A 14,174-nucleotide genomic window follows, 5' to 3' on the forward strand; every position below is an offset into this window, starting at 1 on the left:
GATGCTGCTGTAGGCCTAGACTATCGGGGGATTTCCCATGGTGCACTGAGCTCCTCTCCTCCTCTTTCTCTCTTTCTGCACTCATTCATGTCCCATTAATGCATGTTGCTAACTTCACTTCTTCCCCGGAGTTCTTGTGCTTTCTCGTCTCGCAGGTTCTCATGGATCCTGGTGGAGCCTCCTGCCATGGTCCTGCTTGACTGCCATTGCTAATATCACTGATATTAGTGTTATTATTGTTATAAGTATTATTATTGCTACAGATACTGTTGTTGCTGTTGTCGCTGCTCATTGTCCCCCATCGTTGCTGTTGTCATGTTCATCAGTCACTACTATTAGTGTAGTTGTTGCTACTGTTGTTGCTGTGCATCTGTCTGTCTGCCTGTCTGTCTCTCTCTGTGTGTCTCTCTCTCTCTCTCTCTCACCCCAACTGGTCGAGACAGACGACCACCCACCTAGAGCAGAGGGATCTGTCCTAGGTTTCTGCCTTTTAACAGGCAGTGTTTCCTTGCCCCTGTCGCCAAATGCTTGCTCATGGTGGTACTGTTGGGTCTCTGTAAATGATGTTATAAGGTGTTCGGTCTAGACCTGCTCTATTTGAAAAGTGTCCTGAGATAACTTCTGTTATGAATTGGCGCTATACAAATAAAATTGAATTGAATTGAACTGAATTGAATTGAATTGAATTGGTAGTTTGCTCTGGTGCTTTCGGGTATGTAACATTGGTTATATTAAGCAATATGTCTCTCTGCTCTTTAACTCAGTTAATCCCACAGGTTAAATTTTGTACTGACTTAAAACTTGCTTCAGAAAAACTAAAACTAAAGTTAGAAACCAAATGGTGGAGAATTTTTAAAATCACTCTTCATCTGTTAGTTGTTTTAATAATCCATAAAGTATAATAACTCCAGTAGTAATAGTTTCTAAAGGTCCTTGTTCCTACACTGTGTGTTAAACCAGTTCACATTAACAGTGATGATTTCAGGTATAGAACACTGTATTTACAGGAGTTCAGAGATGTTATTTTACAGTCGTCCTGTGTTTCAGGTCCATCCTTCCTCCTTTGGGACGCCCTCAGACAGACAGAGGATGGAGGGATAGATGGATGAAAGGATGGGTGGACTGATTAATGGATGGAAGCTCTATAAACATGTAAATCTGACCTTACTGTGTTTCAAAGCTGCAGTGTTGGCTGAATGAAGCAGCGCAGCTTTAAAAAGCTTCTTCAGCCGTTCAGTCGACTCTCCGTTTACACAGAAAGACGTTTTTAGACAGAAGAGGCTTTGATACTCAAATACCACAAAACCCCCTCCCAACACACACACACACTATTATCAGTGTGTGTGTGTGAGGGGATCTCCGGGGACAGACGCCATTCTACCCGCCTTTCCATTACAACAGCACACACAAACACAAACACACACACACACACTTTACTGTAGTATTAACTGCATCTGTTACTACAACAACACATAATTAATGTATTTGTGTTTTCTGATGTCTTTGCTACAGCTGTGTGTGTGTGTGTGTGTGTGTGTGTGTGTGTGTGTGTGTGTGTGTTGTTTCCAGTTTGCTTTTCCTCTCAGTTTTTCTTCACCATTAATTGTAAGGTATCAACAAAATAATACAGTCAAAACAAGAACAAAATCATATGAATTGAAAGTGGAAATAATCAACTGTGGGTAACCATAGCAACAATTAATAGTCACATCATAACCAACATACTAATCAGGACAATTTGGGGTGTTGGAGAACAATATACTGTAAGGACATTTATGCTGAATTAATGTATAAAACAGTTAAACTCTGAATATGAAAAACCACCCTGATGACCTCAACAGGCTGCTTTAATTCAATTCAATTCAAATAAATTTTATTTGTACAGCGCCAATTCATAACAGAAGTTATCTCAGGACACTTTTCAAATAGAGCAGGTCTAGACCGAACTCTTTAAAACATTAATTACAGAGACCCAACAGTACCACCATGAGCAAGCACTAGGCGACAAGGGCAAGGAAAAACTGCCTGTTAAAAGGCAGAAACCTAGGACAGATCCTTCGGCTCTAGGTGGGTGGTCGTCTGTCTCGACCAGTTATTTTAAAGGTGGACACACACCTATAAGCTATTACTGATGACAGACAGGTTAACTGCTAGTGCTGCATTTATTATGTGTTTATTATCACTCAGCTGTTTGTCCAAACAAGAACCTGCTTTATTAATTTGGTTACTTTGTTGGACAAAATGTCTTCACAATCTTTTGACATTTGTGTCAATTTATTCTCAGAGGTTTGTTTGTCCTCTAACTGTCCTCTTGATGAGAACTCCAACACAAGGTCAGTCACAAAAATCATTACACTCAATATGAGCAGAAACATTTTAATGAATGCTTGTTTAAATTTGTGAGGCTGTGAGATTGATTTCCTATTCTGAAATAGTTTATGTACAGGAACTGCTCTGGCTCAGGTCTGTGGTGGTTCAGGTCTTCTAAATGAAGCGTCATTGTTCTGCTCTGATTGTTCTGCAGGTTCTATCGGAGGGATCTGAGTCTGGAGTATTCAGTGTTCTAGTGTAACTTGAGCTGCTGCTAATGTTCAGACTTACTGTGTGTTCGTTGTTTGTTAGAGGGGGATTCCCTGAACTGTGAGGACGTCAGGAAACTCCACAAACAGTGTGTATTTCTGTCATAGTGAGGACCACTGCGAGCTTTACAATGAAGTGAGGACATAATGTTAAAATAATATTCTAGTGTGAGAACATTCCTATAAGGTGAGGACATTTATAAATTTATAATAATTTAATGTTTCCAAAGCTTGGGGAGTTTCTGCAGGTTTATAGATTGCATAAAAATACACTGAAAGATGCTACAGTGCTGATGTGCACAGGTTTTTAGTACCTGATCACAGATGTTGCCAGGTCCTGGGCTCTTAGTCTTGGTATGTCTGAAGAGATTAGCCACTCTCTTCACATAAATATCAAATGCTACATAAGTGGTCTTTCTTATCACATTCATCCATTAGGTAAAAATCAGGATCATAAAATCCTTGATAAAACCTAGCAGAGAGCAGAGAGACATATTGCTTAATATAACCAATGTTACGTACCCGAAAGCACCAGAGCAAACTACCAATTCAATTCAATTCAATTCAATTCAATTTTATTTGTATAGTGCCAGTTCATAACAGAAGTTATCTCAGGACACTTTTCAAATGGAGCAGGTATAGACCGAACTCCTTATAACATTTACAGAGACACAAAAGTACCACTATTACTATTCAGTTCATTAGCCAGGTGTTTATTTGAATTAAAATCATCTGGAAAATCACTTGTTTCCCTTATGCTGAGATCCTATCATAGTTCCTCTTTAACTTGTCACCACTGAGCTCTGCTTCAATCTTGTCTTTATTGCTCAGTTTTGCATTTTTTATTTCAGCTCTTAAATCCTCCTTTAATTCCCTCTCTAAATTGACCTCACCTTAAAGCTATTATCTCTGACATTTCCTCATTTAAATGTGAATAAAGGCCATATTAGAGTTGTGTACTCACATTATCCAAAATGTTTCCAACAATGTTCAAACTCAGAGAAATCTGTCATTTTATTCTGGTTTTATTCACCGGTCGCCTGTTGATGGCATCATATCCCCTTTGTGTCTGTGTCAGCGTTGTGGTTGTCTGCCAGAAGCTGTCATACATTGACTGTTTACCATCCACTGTTTAGATCTTGGTGCTTTTTAACTCTAGATTTGAACCGGATGAAGGATTTTAGTCATCGGACGTCTGGATCTTAAGTTATCAGAGAAACAAGCTGAGCTAACGTTAGCAGCAGCTTGGCTCGCAGCCCCTCCGGGACATCCTTTGTCTGTCCAACAGCATGGGAGAAGCAGTGATTGTTAAGGTGGAACTGCTTTATTCAGTGTTTTTAGTGGTTTTAATCAGTGGGTCTGTTTGTGTTGGAGAGGAGGAGACCTCTGTGGATAATTGGGCTCCCGGTAGAAACCTCCTGAACCACAAACACTTAAGGAATCCTAACCGGGAGAAGCTGACTGCAATGACACCAATGGTGGTGAAGACAACAACTCCCATGATCCAACACTGCTTCACCACCTCATCAAACTTAATGTTTTGTTATTGTTCTGATGTCAGAGGCCCCCTTATGGCAGAAACTACATACTGTACGTTTAAGTTATGTCAGGTACTAATAACGAACCTTTCCTAAACCTAAGAAAAAACATTTTTTGTGCCTAAACCTAACCAAATTGTGACTGTTTGACAACATTGACCATGCAAGCTTCATTTTAACTGGATTTTGCATATTTATTCTTGCTAACTTTTACCCTGGAGCCATGGGGAATTCTGGTGACTTAAGTCAAAGTTCACAATAAATATCGAAAGTAGAAGGTAAGAAATATCTATTCCTGATTGAATTATAAAAATCTTTAGAACATATAGGGGCAAGAACGAACATTCAAAATGTGACAACATGAGGTGAAACATTTTTATGATGTCAGATTATGGCTACAATATCAGAACATTTCTATAATAGGAGAACATTTCTATCAGGGCCAAACTTAGTATATATGTATATGGGCGGCTGTGGCTCAGGAGGTAGAGTGGATCATCCACTAATCAGAAGGTTGGTGGATGGATATCCAACTTCTTCTGCTGCATCCTTGTCCTTGAGCAAGATACTGACCCAAATGCTATGCATTGGTGTTTGAATGTGTATAAAAGAGTTACTTTATGTTTGTCATCACTGTATGAATGTGTGAAAGGTGTTTTGCAAGTACCCTGCGTTACCTGGCAACATAGTGCAGTGTATGTGATGGGTGTAGAAACTACATGTCAGTTTACTTTAATATGTGTGTTTGTGCCCCCACTCTGGTGTCCATAGCTCATTTTACATTTCTATAATGTGAGGACATTTCCAGAAGATGAGGACCTCATATAATGTGAGGACATTTTTATAAGGTAAGGACATTTCTCAAAAGAGAGGACATTTTTATTGGAAGTAGATGTGTCTTTCAGGTGAGGACATTCTTGTTACCTCCCTTCGAGTTAACAAGCATCTTTTGGCACAGAGCGTATTAAAATCTTGATGAAACTGATGTTTAACATTATTGTCAACTTCTTTTCTGTAAAGATTTCTTATCCATTAAGAAATACAGTGGAAGATTTCACTCACCGGAAACATAATACTGACAGTTTTCTAACACTTACTGAGACACATTAGTATAAAATCAAAACTGAGATCAAAATAAAATGTAACAATTAAAGAACCAATCATTTGAAATGAATCAAATAATTCTAAGACTGCTGAATCTGTCACCTGTGCAGGATTATAGAGAATGGGAGACAGGTTAACAACATGTCAACAACATGTTAACCAGGCCTATATTTGCCTGACTCTGACTTAAACTGAGTCTATGTTTGGAGTCCTCATAGATACAGAAATACCAAGCAACCTGTACAGGAGTCTTCTTCACCTCCTCTAAACTGAACATTAACACAGAAACCTGAAACTCTCTCTTACACACACACTCTCTCTCTCTGGTCCGTCCTCTGTCCTGGTGACATTTAGGTAGATATATAAACCACAGTGCCAGACGCTCAGAACCAGAAGATTCCTGTGGTGCAATACTGAAGTACTGTAACACTCACCTGTCTGCCTACCTGTTGTACTTATCCAGGGACCTGTCTGACCTCACAGCATCATGCTCACCAGGTATGTCCATTTACTCGTCTTTAGTTGTTCCAGTCTGTTCACACTGTAAAACAACGATGTCGATAAAAACTTCGTCATCTGTAAATGCAACGCTTTACAGACATGGAAACAAGAAACTGAAACATCTATGAATGAATCTGTGAAAAGTTGTTTTATCTTTTATTTGTTTAGAGTTAAGAGTTAGGGTTCAGAGGTCAAAGGTCAGCAGACTTCTGTGCAACATATTTGATAAATCTGAAGTCCTATTTCATAATCATAAATGATGTATTTTGATTAGACCTCTCACATGCAATTTGTAATTTTAACGCTGAACTGAATCCAAAATCTAATCTATATAATATGCTGATTGGCTGAAAATAGAGACACACTTTAATGTGTTTTTCTGTGTTTGTTCAATGTGAACCAGAATATTTATTTATTATTATTTTAATTACATTTGATCAAACTGACAACATGGGATCACATTTAAATATATCTCATTTAATTTCCAGGCCTTATAACAAATGTCTGATTGTCAAAATAAAATTTCAGATTAAAATCAGTTTATACATATACATATGTTTCCTGTTCCAATATAAACTGATCCACATTAATTATTATTATTTATTCAAATTAATCATTTTCATCTGATGATGGACCAGTATGTGTCAGTACTGTACTTCTTCAGTTCAGCTGCCTTTAACTTTTTATTCAGCTGATAAAACCATCAGTGCTGTTAGGTCGTCTACAGGATGCAGACTTCAATACAAATTCTTAAAACAGATCTAAACATGTAAAGTTTGTCCTGATCTTTAGTTATTGCCCCCATGATTTTTCCGCTAGTGCCACCTTCAGGACAAATTTTATATTTTGAGCTTTGGACTGTTTTTGCTTTGTTTTTCCAGCCATTCAAAGCCACGGATCAGGAGATGTGACTAAACAGTCACAATGAAAAAGTCAAATATATATGTATATATATGAACTAGCTGCTGTACAGTGGCCACAAAGGCACCACAGGCTCACACAAAGGTTCTCAGACTGAAGGTTGTGTTTTTGTTGCAGGAACATTGTTCTTTTGTTCTCTCTGTTCACTTTGCTGGTGGAGGGGGACCTCGACTTCAACGGTGAGATTAAATCTAATTAGAACCTGTCTGATTAATATCTCTTCTGATTGAAACCTGATTGACAGTAAATCAGATGACATTACAGTTTGATTGACAGGTAATGTGACTGATGTACTGGTGTTTAATGAAACAGTTTTGTGTTTGCAGATGCTGGAATACAAGCCATGTCGACAGGTAAAGTACCTATTTATATCTTTTAGTCTGTCTCTGTCTCACCTGTCTCTGTCTCAACTGTCTGTTCTCTCTGTCTGTCAGATAAAGACTCCACATCTGATGAAGCCCCCACAGGTGAGCCACACACTGTCCACTTTAATAATCTCACAGATTCAGCTGTGACATGCAGAAAATGGCCTCAGGTCAGACTCGAACCCATGGCCATTGCAGCAAAGACCCAGCCCCGGCCCATGGAGCACCAGCTCCGACCAGGACGCCTCACAGTTTGGTTAGGTTTAGGCCATGCCATCATTTTAGTGAGTCTCCTGGTTAGGATTTCTAGTGTTCATCATTAAGGAGGTTTCTACCAGGAGTTTATTATCCAAATTATTCAATTATCTAAAACAAATGGACCCACTGATTAAAACCACTAAAAACACTGAATGAAGCAGTTCCACCTTAAAAATCACTGCTTCTCCCACGCTGTTGGGCAGACAAAGGCAAATACCTATTATTTGAGCCATCCATCCACCCCAGCATCTCCATATGTAGAGTTTCTGGCTATTTATACCATAACGTAATATTTTAAAGTGTAGGCCCACTGACCAAGTGGCAGTATATGACGACCGGGTTGTGTTGTTGTTGTTGTTGTTGTTGTTGTTGATATTGTTATTATTTTAGTTTTTGATGATGATCTTGTTTTTCTTGTTTCAGAGAGTATGAATGCTGTCTCTCCAGATCAACCCGGTAAGACTTCAGATCTGAAACTCTTTTGTTAGTTTCATCAGACTGAACTATGCAGAGAAATATCAAACAATCTTAAAGCAGCTGTAATGTTTTTATAATACTAATGTATGACATAACAATGTTAAAGAAGTGTCTGGTAGTGCATTATCAGCTCAATCTTTAAGGAGCTTATAGTGCCCTTCAGCTCATTGTTTATCGTTTCTGGTTCACTCTCTCTAATAGTGCTCTAATAGTGTAGTTTTCAGAATAAAAGCTATAAGAAGGCATTTTACACTACGTGATGAGCAGCAAACAGCAGACAGACACAGTTAGAGACTAACTGGTGAGCACAGTGGAACCTAGCCAGATGAAGGTGGATAAAAGTACCAGTTTTCAATTTTTAAAAACAATTTCATACACCAGTATATACATACATATATTCAATAATATCTCCAGAAGCAATTAATACATGAAATAACAAACAACCTCCAAACACACTGCCTGTATGTTTTTGGAAACAGCAGAGAATCATATGATAACTTAAATCTACTGTCATAAATACAGATAAAATCAATGCAGATTTGTTCCTGTTGCTTACAGCCTGGATGAGGAAAAGAAGTGTGTAACATCTAATCAAATATGTGTCTATGGGTGTCCAGTTAGCTCAGTCACTAGAGAACGCAGAACGGAGTTGCTGCAGTGGCCCTGGTTCAAATCCGACCTGCGGCCCTTTGCTGCGTGTCATCCCCTCTCTCTGTCCCCCTATCCTGTCAATTTTCAGCTGTGAAGGCGTGAAAAGGCCAAACAGATTACTTAAAAAAAAAAAGAAATGTGTCTAGAGATATTATTTATAAATGTTCATGCTTATTAAACCACTAATATAAGTCATTCAAAGACATTTCAAAATATGAATGAAATTCTAAATACATTTTCATCTCATTAGGATAATAGTTCATTCACAGTCTAAAAATATTAAAAGTTTAAAAAGTTTAGAAACAGAGGGGTTAATGACAGCAGCATCCAACAACACAAACACACATTATTAATATATAATGTTTCCTTTTCTGTGTTATGCTGACATCTAGTGGTTGAACCTGATAATAATATAATAACCCTTTTCCTTCTCACATTTTGACTTTGTGTGTATTAAATTGTTGGATATCACTTTTGAGGGTCAAAATGATGTAGGATAGCCTCCACCTTATTGTTATGTTATTGTGTTTTCAACTGTAGTATTTATTATTGAGGCAGACTGAAATAAACAAATCTAATTACTAATTATTGTCTAAATAGTACAATAACATTATTTGTTAAATGTCCCCCGAAAACATTGTGACAGTAGACCTTCACGGGCTTCAGTTTATTATAAAACGTATGTTAGTTAATATTTGAAACTAAATCCAGAACTGATGAACATTTACAGATTCAATATCAACATTATTCTAAATACTATTTGTTTGAACTGATTGATTCCAGATGAATCCCAGTATTATGGAGGAGGACCTTCAGGTAGGAACATGATGATGACAATGATGATGATGATGATCTTACTTTCAGGATGAATAAACTGAATAAAGAACCAGCAGCTTGGCAGCATATTTACCATATCCGATCCATCAGAGCATTGTGTTGATCTGTTTCAGATACCAGCAGTTCCAGCTCAGAGACTGCAGATGGTGAGATAACTGCAATTCATTCAACCTTTATTTACTTGTCAGGATTCATTGAGGTGAGAACCCTCATTTTCAATTAAACAGAGATTACATTAGACAACGAAAACAGAGATACACTCTAAACCAGTATGAAAAATGATGTAAAAGAAAACAGTCAATAACAACACAAACATCAATACTAGTAATCAATGTATAAATTAATTTTTTTTATCATCCATGCATTTGATTTCATGTGTTTTTTTTGTAGCTCCAGTAGCCAATCAGGTGACAGCACCTGGTACGTCCTGTTTTCTTCTACCTCTGAATATGTGTTTTTATTGACCGACCCTAACCTTATAACCCCTAACTCTTCTGTTGCTTGTTTTATTGATGTCAGAACCTGCTGCAGCTGCTGCAAACAGTGTGGAGGAAGAAGATGGTGAGACAAAAACATGGGCTGAATACATCAGTACTACTAAAATCCTGTCCCTGCACACCACGTAACACAGTACAGCAGAACACCAACCAACCAGACTGCACATACTATTATTTATGTACAGACCGTTGCTATATAAGTAATCTCTAAAAACAAATATCAGCATATGAATACAGAATCTGTAAAACAAGATTTTGGCATCAGAAGTGTTCTAGTTTCCATTTGTCGTCTGAGTATGATTGACCAATCATGTTTGAGCAGCTTTGGTTGCATGGAGGTAAGATAAGGAGGTGGAAAATTGAATTGAATTGAAGGAACAGACCATCGTTTGAGTATGATTTAGCTTTTAATTAGCTTTTTAAATTACTATCTGCATTCACATGCAGATATTTTTTTAAAGAGATTAACAAAAAAATTCAGAGAAAACAGACATTTGAACATTTTAAGACATTAAAAGGTTAGTTTATTTATCTATTACTGATTTTTTTTTAAATTATTTCTATTTCTTTAATACTGAACACTGTTTCAAACTGCTTTCTTACAGATGACGAGAACTCTGATTCTGAAGAAGGAGGGAAGAAAAAGTTCAGCTCTCGCTCAGCCAAGCCTCAGAGCCCTGCCCTCCTGCCACAAAGTCCTGCCCACGTCAATCAAAGTCCCGCCCACCTCCCTCAAAGTCCTGCCCTGCCCCCTCAACCAATCATTCCTCAGCCGAAAGCTCTGGTGAGGAACCGAACATCCAAGAGACGATCCAGGACCAACCGCCGTCAGATATAAGATGTCAGCACACACGCAGTAACATACAGTTACACACAGTAACACATGTAGTAACACACACAGTTACACACACACAGCAACACACAGTAACACACACACACAGTAACACACACACAGTTACACACACACAGTAACACACATTACACACAGTAACATTTGTAGTAACACACACAGTAACACACAGTACACACAGTAACACACACAGTAACACAGTTACATACACAGTAACACACAGTTACACACACACAGCAGCACACACACACAGTAACACACACACAGTTACACACACACACACACACACACACACACACAGTAACACACAGTAACACACACACAGTAACACACAGTAACAACATACAGCAGGTTCATGTTCACCTTCAATCCAAAAAATGTAAAACAAACTAAAATCTGCAGACAATCCAAAGCGTCTGATTGGTCAGTTGATTGTCTGATTGTCTCTGGACTAATTGTGAGTTTCTGTTTGTAACATAAACAGGTTCATCAGGTGAACTGGAGAAATAAACTAAAATCTTTTGTGACTCAAAGTTCAAACTGATGATGATTATTTTAATTCTGTTTCTTTTTACACTGTCAGTCAGGAGCCCCTGATATGTTAATGAATTTGGCCCCTGGCCTCTGTGCACTGTGTTAATGTAGCTGTTTGTTTTTTACTTTCATTCATAAACACTGAAACAACATGATTGTGTTCATATGTTCTGTTTCTTACTTTTATCATATTTGAAGGAAGTTTAACTGAATTAAACATGAACACCAGGTGACCTCTGACCTCTTTTCACCCTTAAAATATATAGAAAGGCCCTCCGTAATGCCAGAACAGCCTATCAGCACTAATAGAAGAAAATAAGAACAACCCTAGGTTCCTCTTCCGCACTGTAGCCAGGCTGACAGAGAGTTACAGCTTCTAATTGTGGTTCTGGAGGCAGACACACTCTCCACATTTAAGAGTAGGCTTAAGACGTTCCTCTTTGATAAAGCTTATAGTTAGGGTTGGCTAAGGTGAGTCCTGAACCATCCCTTAGTTATGCTGCTCTAGGCCTAGACTATCGGGGGATTTCCCATGGTGCACTGAGCTTCTCTCTTCCTCTTTCTCTCTTTCTGCACTCATTCATTTCTGCACTCATTCATGTCCCATTAATGCATGTTACTAACATAACATTTATTTTATTTGTAGAGCGCCAATTCATAACAGAAGTTATCTCTGGACACTTTTCAAATAGAGCAGGTCTAGACCGAACTCTTTAAAACATTAACTTCACTTCTTCTCCGGAGTTCCTGTACTTTCTCGTCTCGCAGGTTCTCATTAGATACTATAGGAACCACAAGTAGCCCTGCATTCAGAGAACGTAGTGTTCTAGAGGGGTAATAGGGTACTATGAGCTCTTTACACCACAAGGTTGTGTCCTGAGCCCGTTTCTGTTCACCCTGTACCCCAGTGAGTGTACCAGCCCCTCACCTGTCACCACATATATTAAATACTCTGATGACACTGCCATACTTGCACTCGTCAACGACAATAACTCTGTTTTAAGCTACCAGGACTCCATCTCCCACTTCACACAATGGTGCACAAACAGTCATCTAGAACTCAAAGTTAAGAAAACAAAATAACTGATCATCAGCACTTCCAGCATCCACAGCTCAGCACACAACCTCATCCATAACCCCACAATTATTAACAGTGAATCCGTGAAGATTGTGGAGTCCATCAAAAACCTCAGACTAACTCTGGGCAATAAACTGAACTTCGATCATCACACCAGTGACATCCACAAACGTTGCCAACAAAGACCCTCTGCCATCCGCAAACTCAATGCACTTTCTGTTGCCCCCCAACTTCTATTATTACTCTATAAAAGTATAGTCCAACCCGTCATCCTCTACTGTTCCACCTGCTTCTACAACATGTTAACTGCCTCAAATAGGAACACACTGACATGCATTACACACCACTCCTCCAAAATCATTGGTCTCCCCACCCCCAACCTCTCAGACCTCAACAATACAGCCATTACATGCAGAGCACACAGTATAGCACACGACCCCAGCCCCCCCCCCCAAGTCATTATTCGTACTGCTGCCATCCCGACGCAGATACAGGACTGTGGCCTGTTAACGTGCTGGAGTTTTGTACCTTCTGCCATAGCGTCTTTAAACAAGGCATCCCAGTAACAGCCGTGAGTGAGTGCTTCGCACAGGACAGGGAGGGGTGAATGTGCTAAATGTGCTGTATTAAGTGTTTATTCTTGTTGTTATGTTGGTGTCCATATGTGTTTTTCTTTTTTTCGTATCTATGTATGTATGTACAGACTGCGGTAACAAAATTTCCTGTGAAGGACAATAAAGTATATTATTATTATTGAAAAGTGTCCTGAGATAAGATAAGTTATGAATTGGTGCTATACAAATAAAATTGAATTGAATTGAATTGAAATTATTATTATTATTACTAAGATATGAAGGGGCCTGACCCTGAAGAGCTTTGTAGGTGAGGAGGAGGATTTTAAATTCTATTCTGAATTTTACAGGGAGCCAGTGCAGAGAAGCTAGTACAGGAGAGATGTGATCTCTTTTCCTAGATTTCCTACATTTGCATTCATTATGTTTTTCCACTCATTTATTGAGGTTTTGTGTCTGAGTATGTGTGTGTGTCTATATATATATATAAATCATTGTATAAGCAAGTTAATGTTTTAAAGAGTTCAGTCTAGACCTGCTCTATTTGAAAAGTGTCCTGAGATAAACTTCTGTTATGAATTGGCGCTATGCAAATAAAATTGAATTGAATTGAATTGAATTGAATTTAATATATATGTGAAGTAAGTAGAAAGTACAAATATGTGATCAGTTACTTTATAAACTTACAATAGATGTATTCTGCCAGTATATACAGTCTTCTTCTCTGTAGTGCCTTCCAGAGGACAGAAGAAGGAAATGTCTGATGGTCTGCATTCTTAAGGTGTCTAAGTCCTGGAGAGGTGAGAGAACTGAACAACAGACAGCAAAAGAGTCAGTAAAAACGCATAATACTGTAATTAATAAACTGTGAGTTGTATTGATCTCTACATAAACACCAACAGGAACAAGAAAAACTAAAGAAACGAGGAGAGTTTAGGGTGTGTGAGTGTCACAGTATTTCCTTGTATGGGACAGTTTCTGGGAAATCCTAGCTGATCTACTTCCTGCAGAGCTTTCATTCAGAAACTTCTGTAATTATTATTGTTATTGGTATTGTTATAATGATGGAGAGACTGACGTATGTCTCTGAGTTGATTCTCTGCTGATGACTAAACTGAAATCACATCTCGTCAGTTGGAAGATAAAAACATGAGGAAATGAAACAAAACCCTTACATTAGAAACTGTCCTCAGATCAGATTTACAGATTTTTACAGTTGCTGACACATATTTATCTTTACTGACTTTTTCAAAACTCCTCACACAGTCAACAGAAGGTAATGTGAATAAACTGTGGATCAAATGCATCCAGTGACCACATATTTAAACGGAACCACCGTGTTTTCATAGTATTGTAATATTGTAATTTACGTTCAAAGCCAAACATAACACACATTTACTGTAAATTAGACT

At 38.2% G+C, this 14,174-nt stretch overlaps 1 protein-coding gene across 1 annotated transcript; it reads left to right on the plus strand.

Annotated features, from left to right (window-relative positions):
- Positions 1-5,600: 5,600 nt before the first annotated feature.
- si:ch211-133n4.6 (uncharacterized protein LOC797776 homolog) lies at positions 5,601-11,264 on the plus strand. The gene is made up of 10 exons (XM_051390994.1): positions 5,601-5,719; positions 6,761-6,822; positions 6,970-6,996; positions 7,078-7,110; positions 7,690-7,722; positions 9,178-9,210; positions 9,345-9,377; positions 9,622-9,651; positions 9,751-9,792; positions 10,334-11,264. The coding sequence occupies exons 1-10, from the start codon at positions 5,709-5,711 to the stop codon at positions 10,564-10,566; spliced, it is 537 nt and encodes a 178-aa protein (XP_051246954.1). The 5' UTR covers positions 5,601-5,708; the 3' UTR covers positions 10,567-11,264.
- The last annotated feature ends 2,910 nt before the right edge of the window (positions 11,265-14,174 follow it).

Source organism: Dicentrarchus labrax, unplaced genomic scaffold (genome assembly GCF_905237075.1).
Source record: "Dicentrarchus labrax unplaced genomic scaffold, dlabrax2021, whole genome shotgun sequence".
Classification (NCBI taxonomy): domain Eukaryota; kingdom Metazoa; phylum Chordata; class Actinopteri; family Moronidae; genus Dicentrarchus; species Dicentrarchus labrax.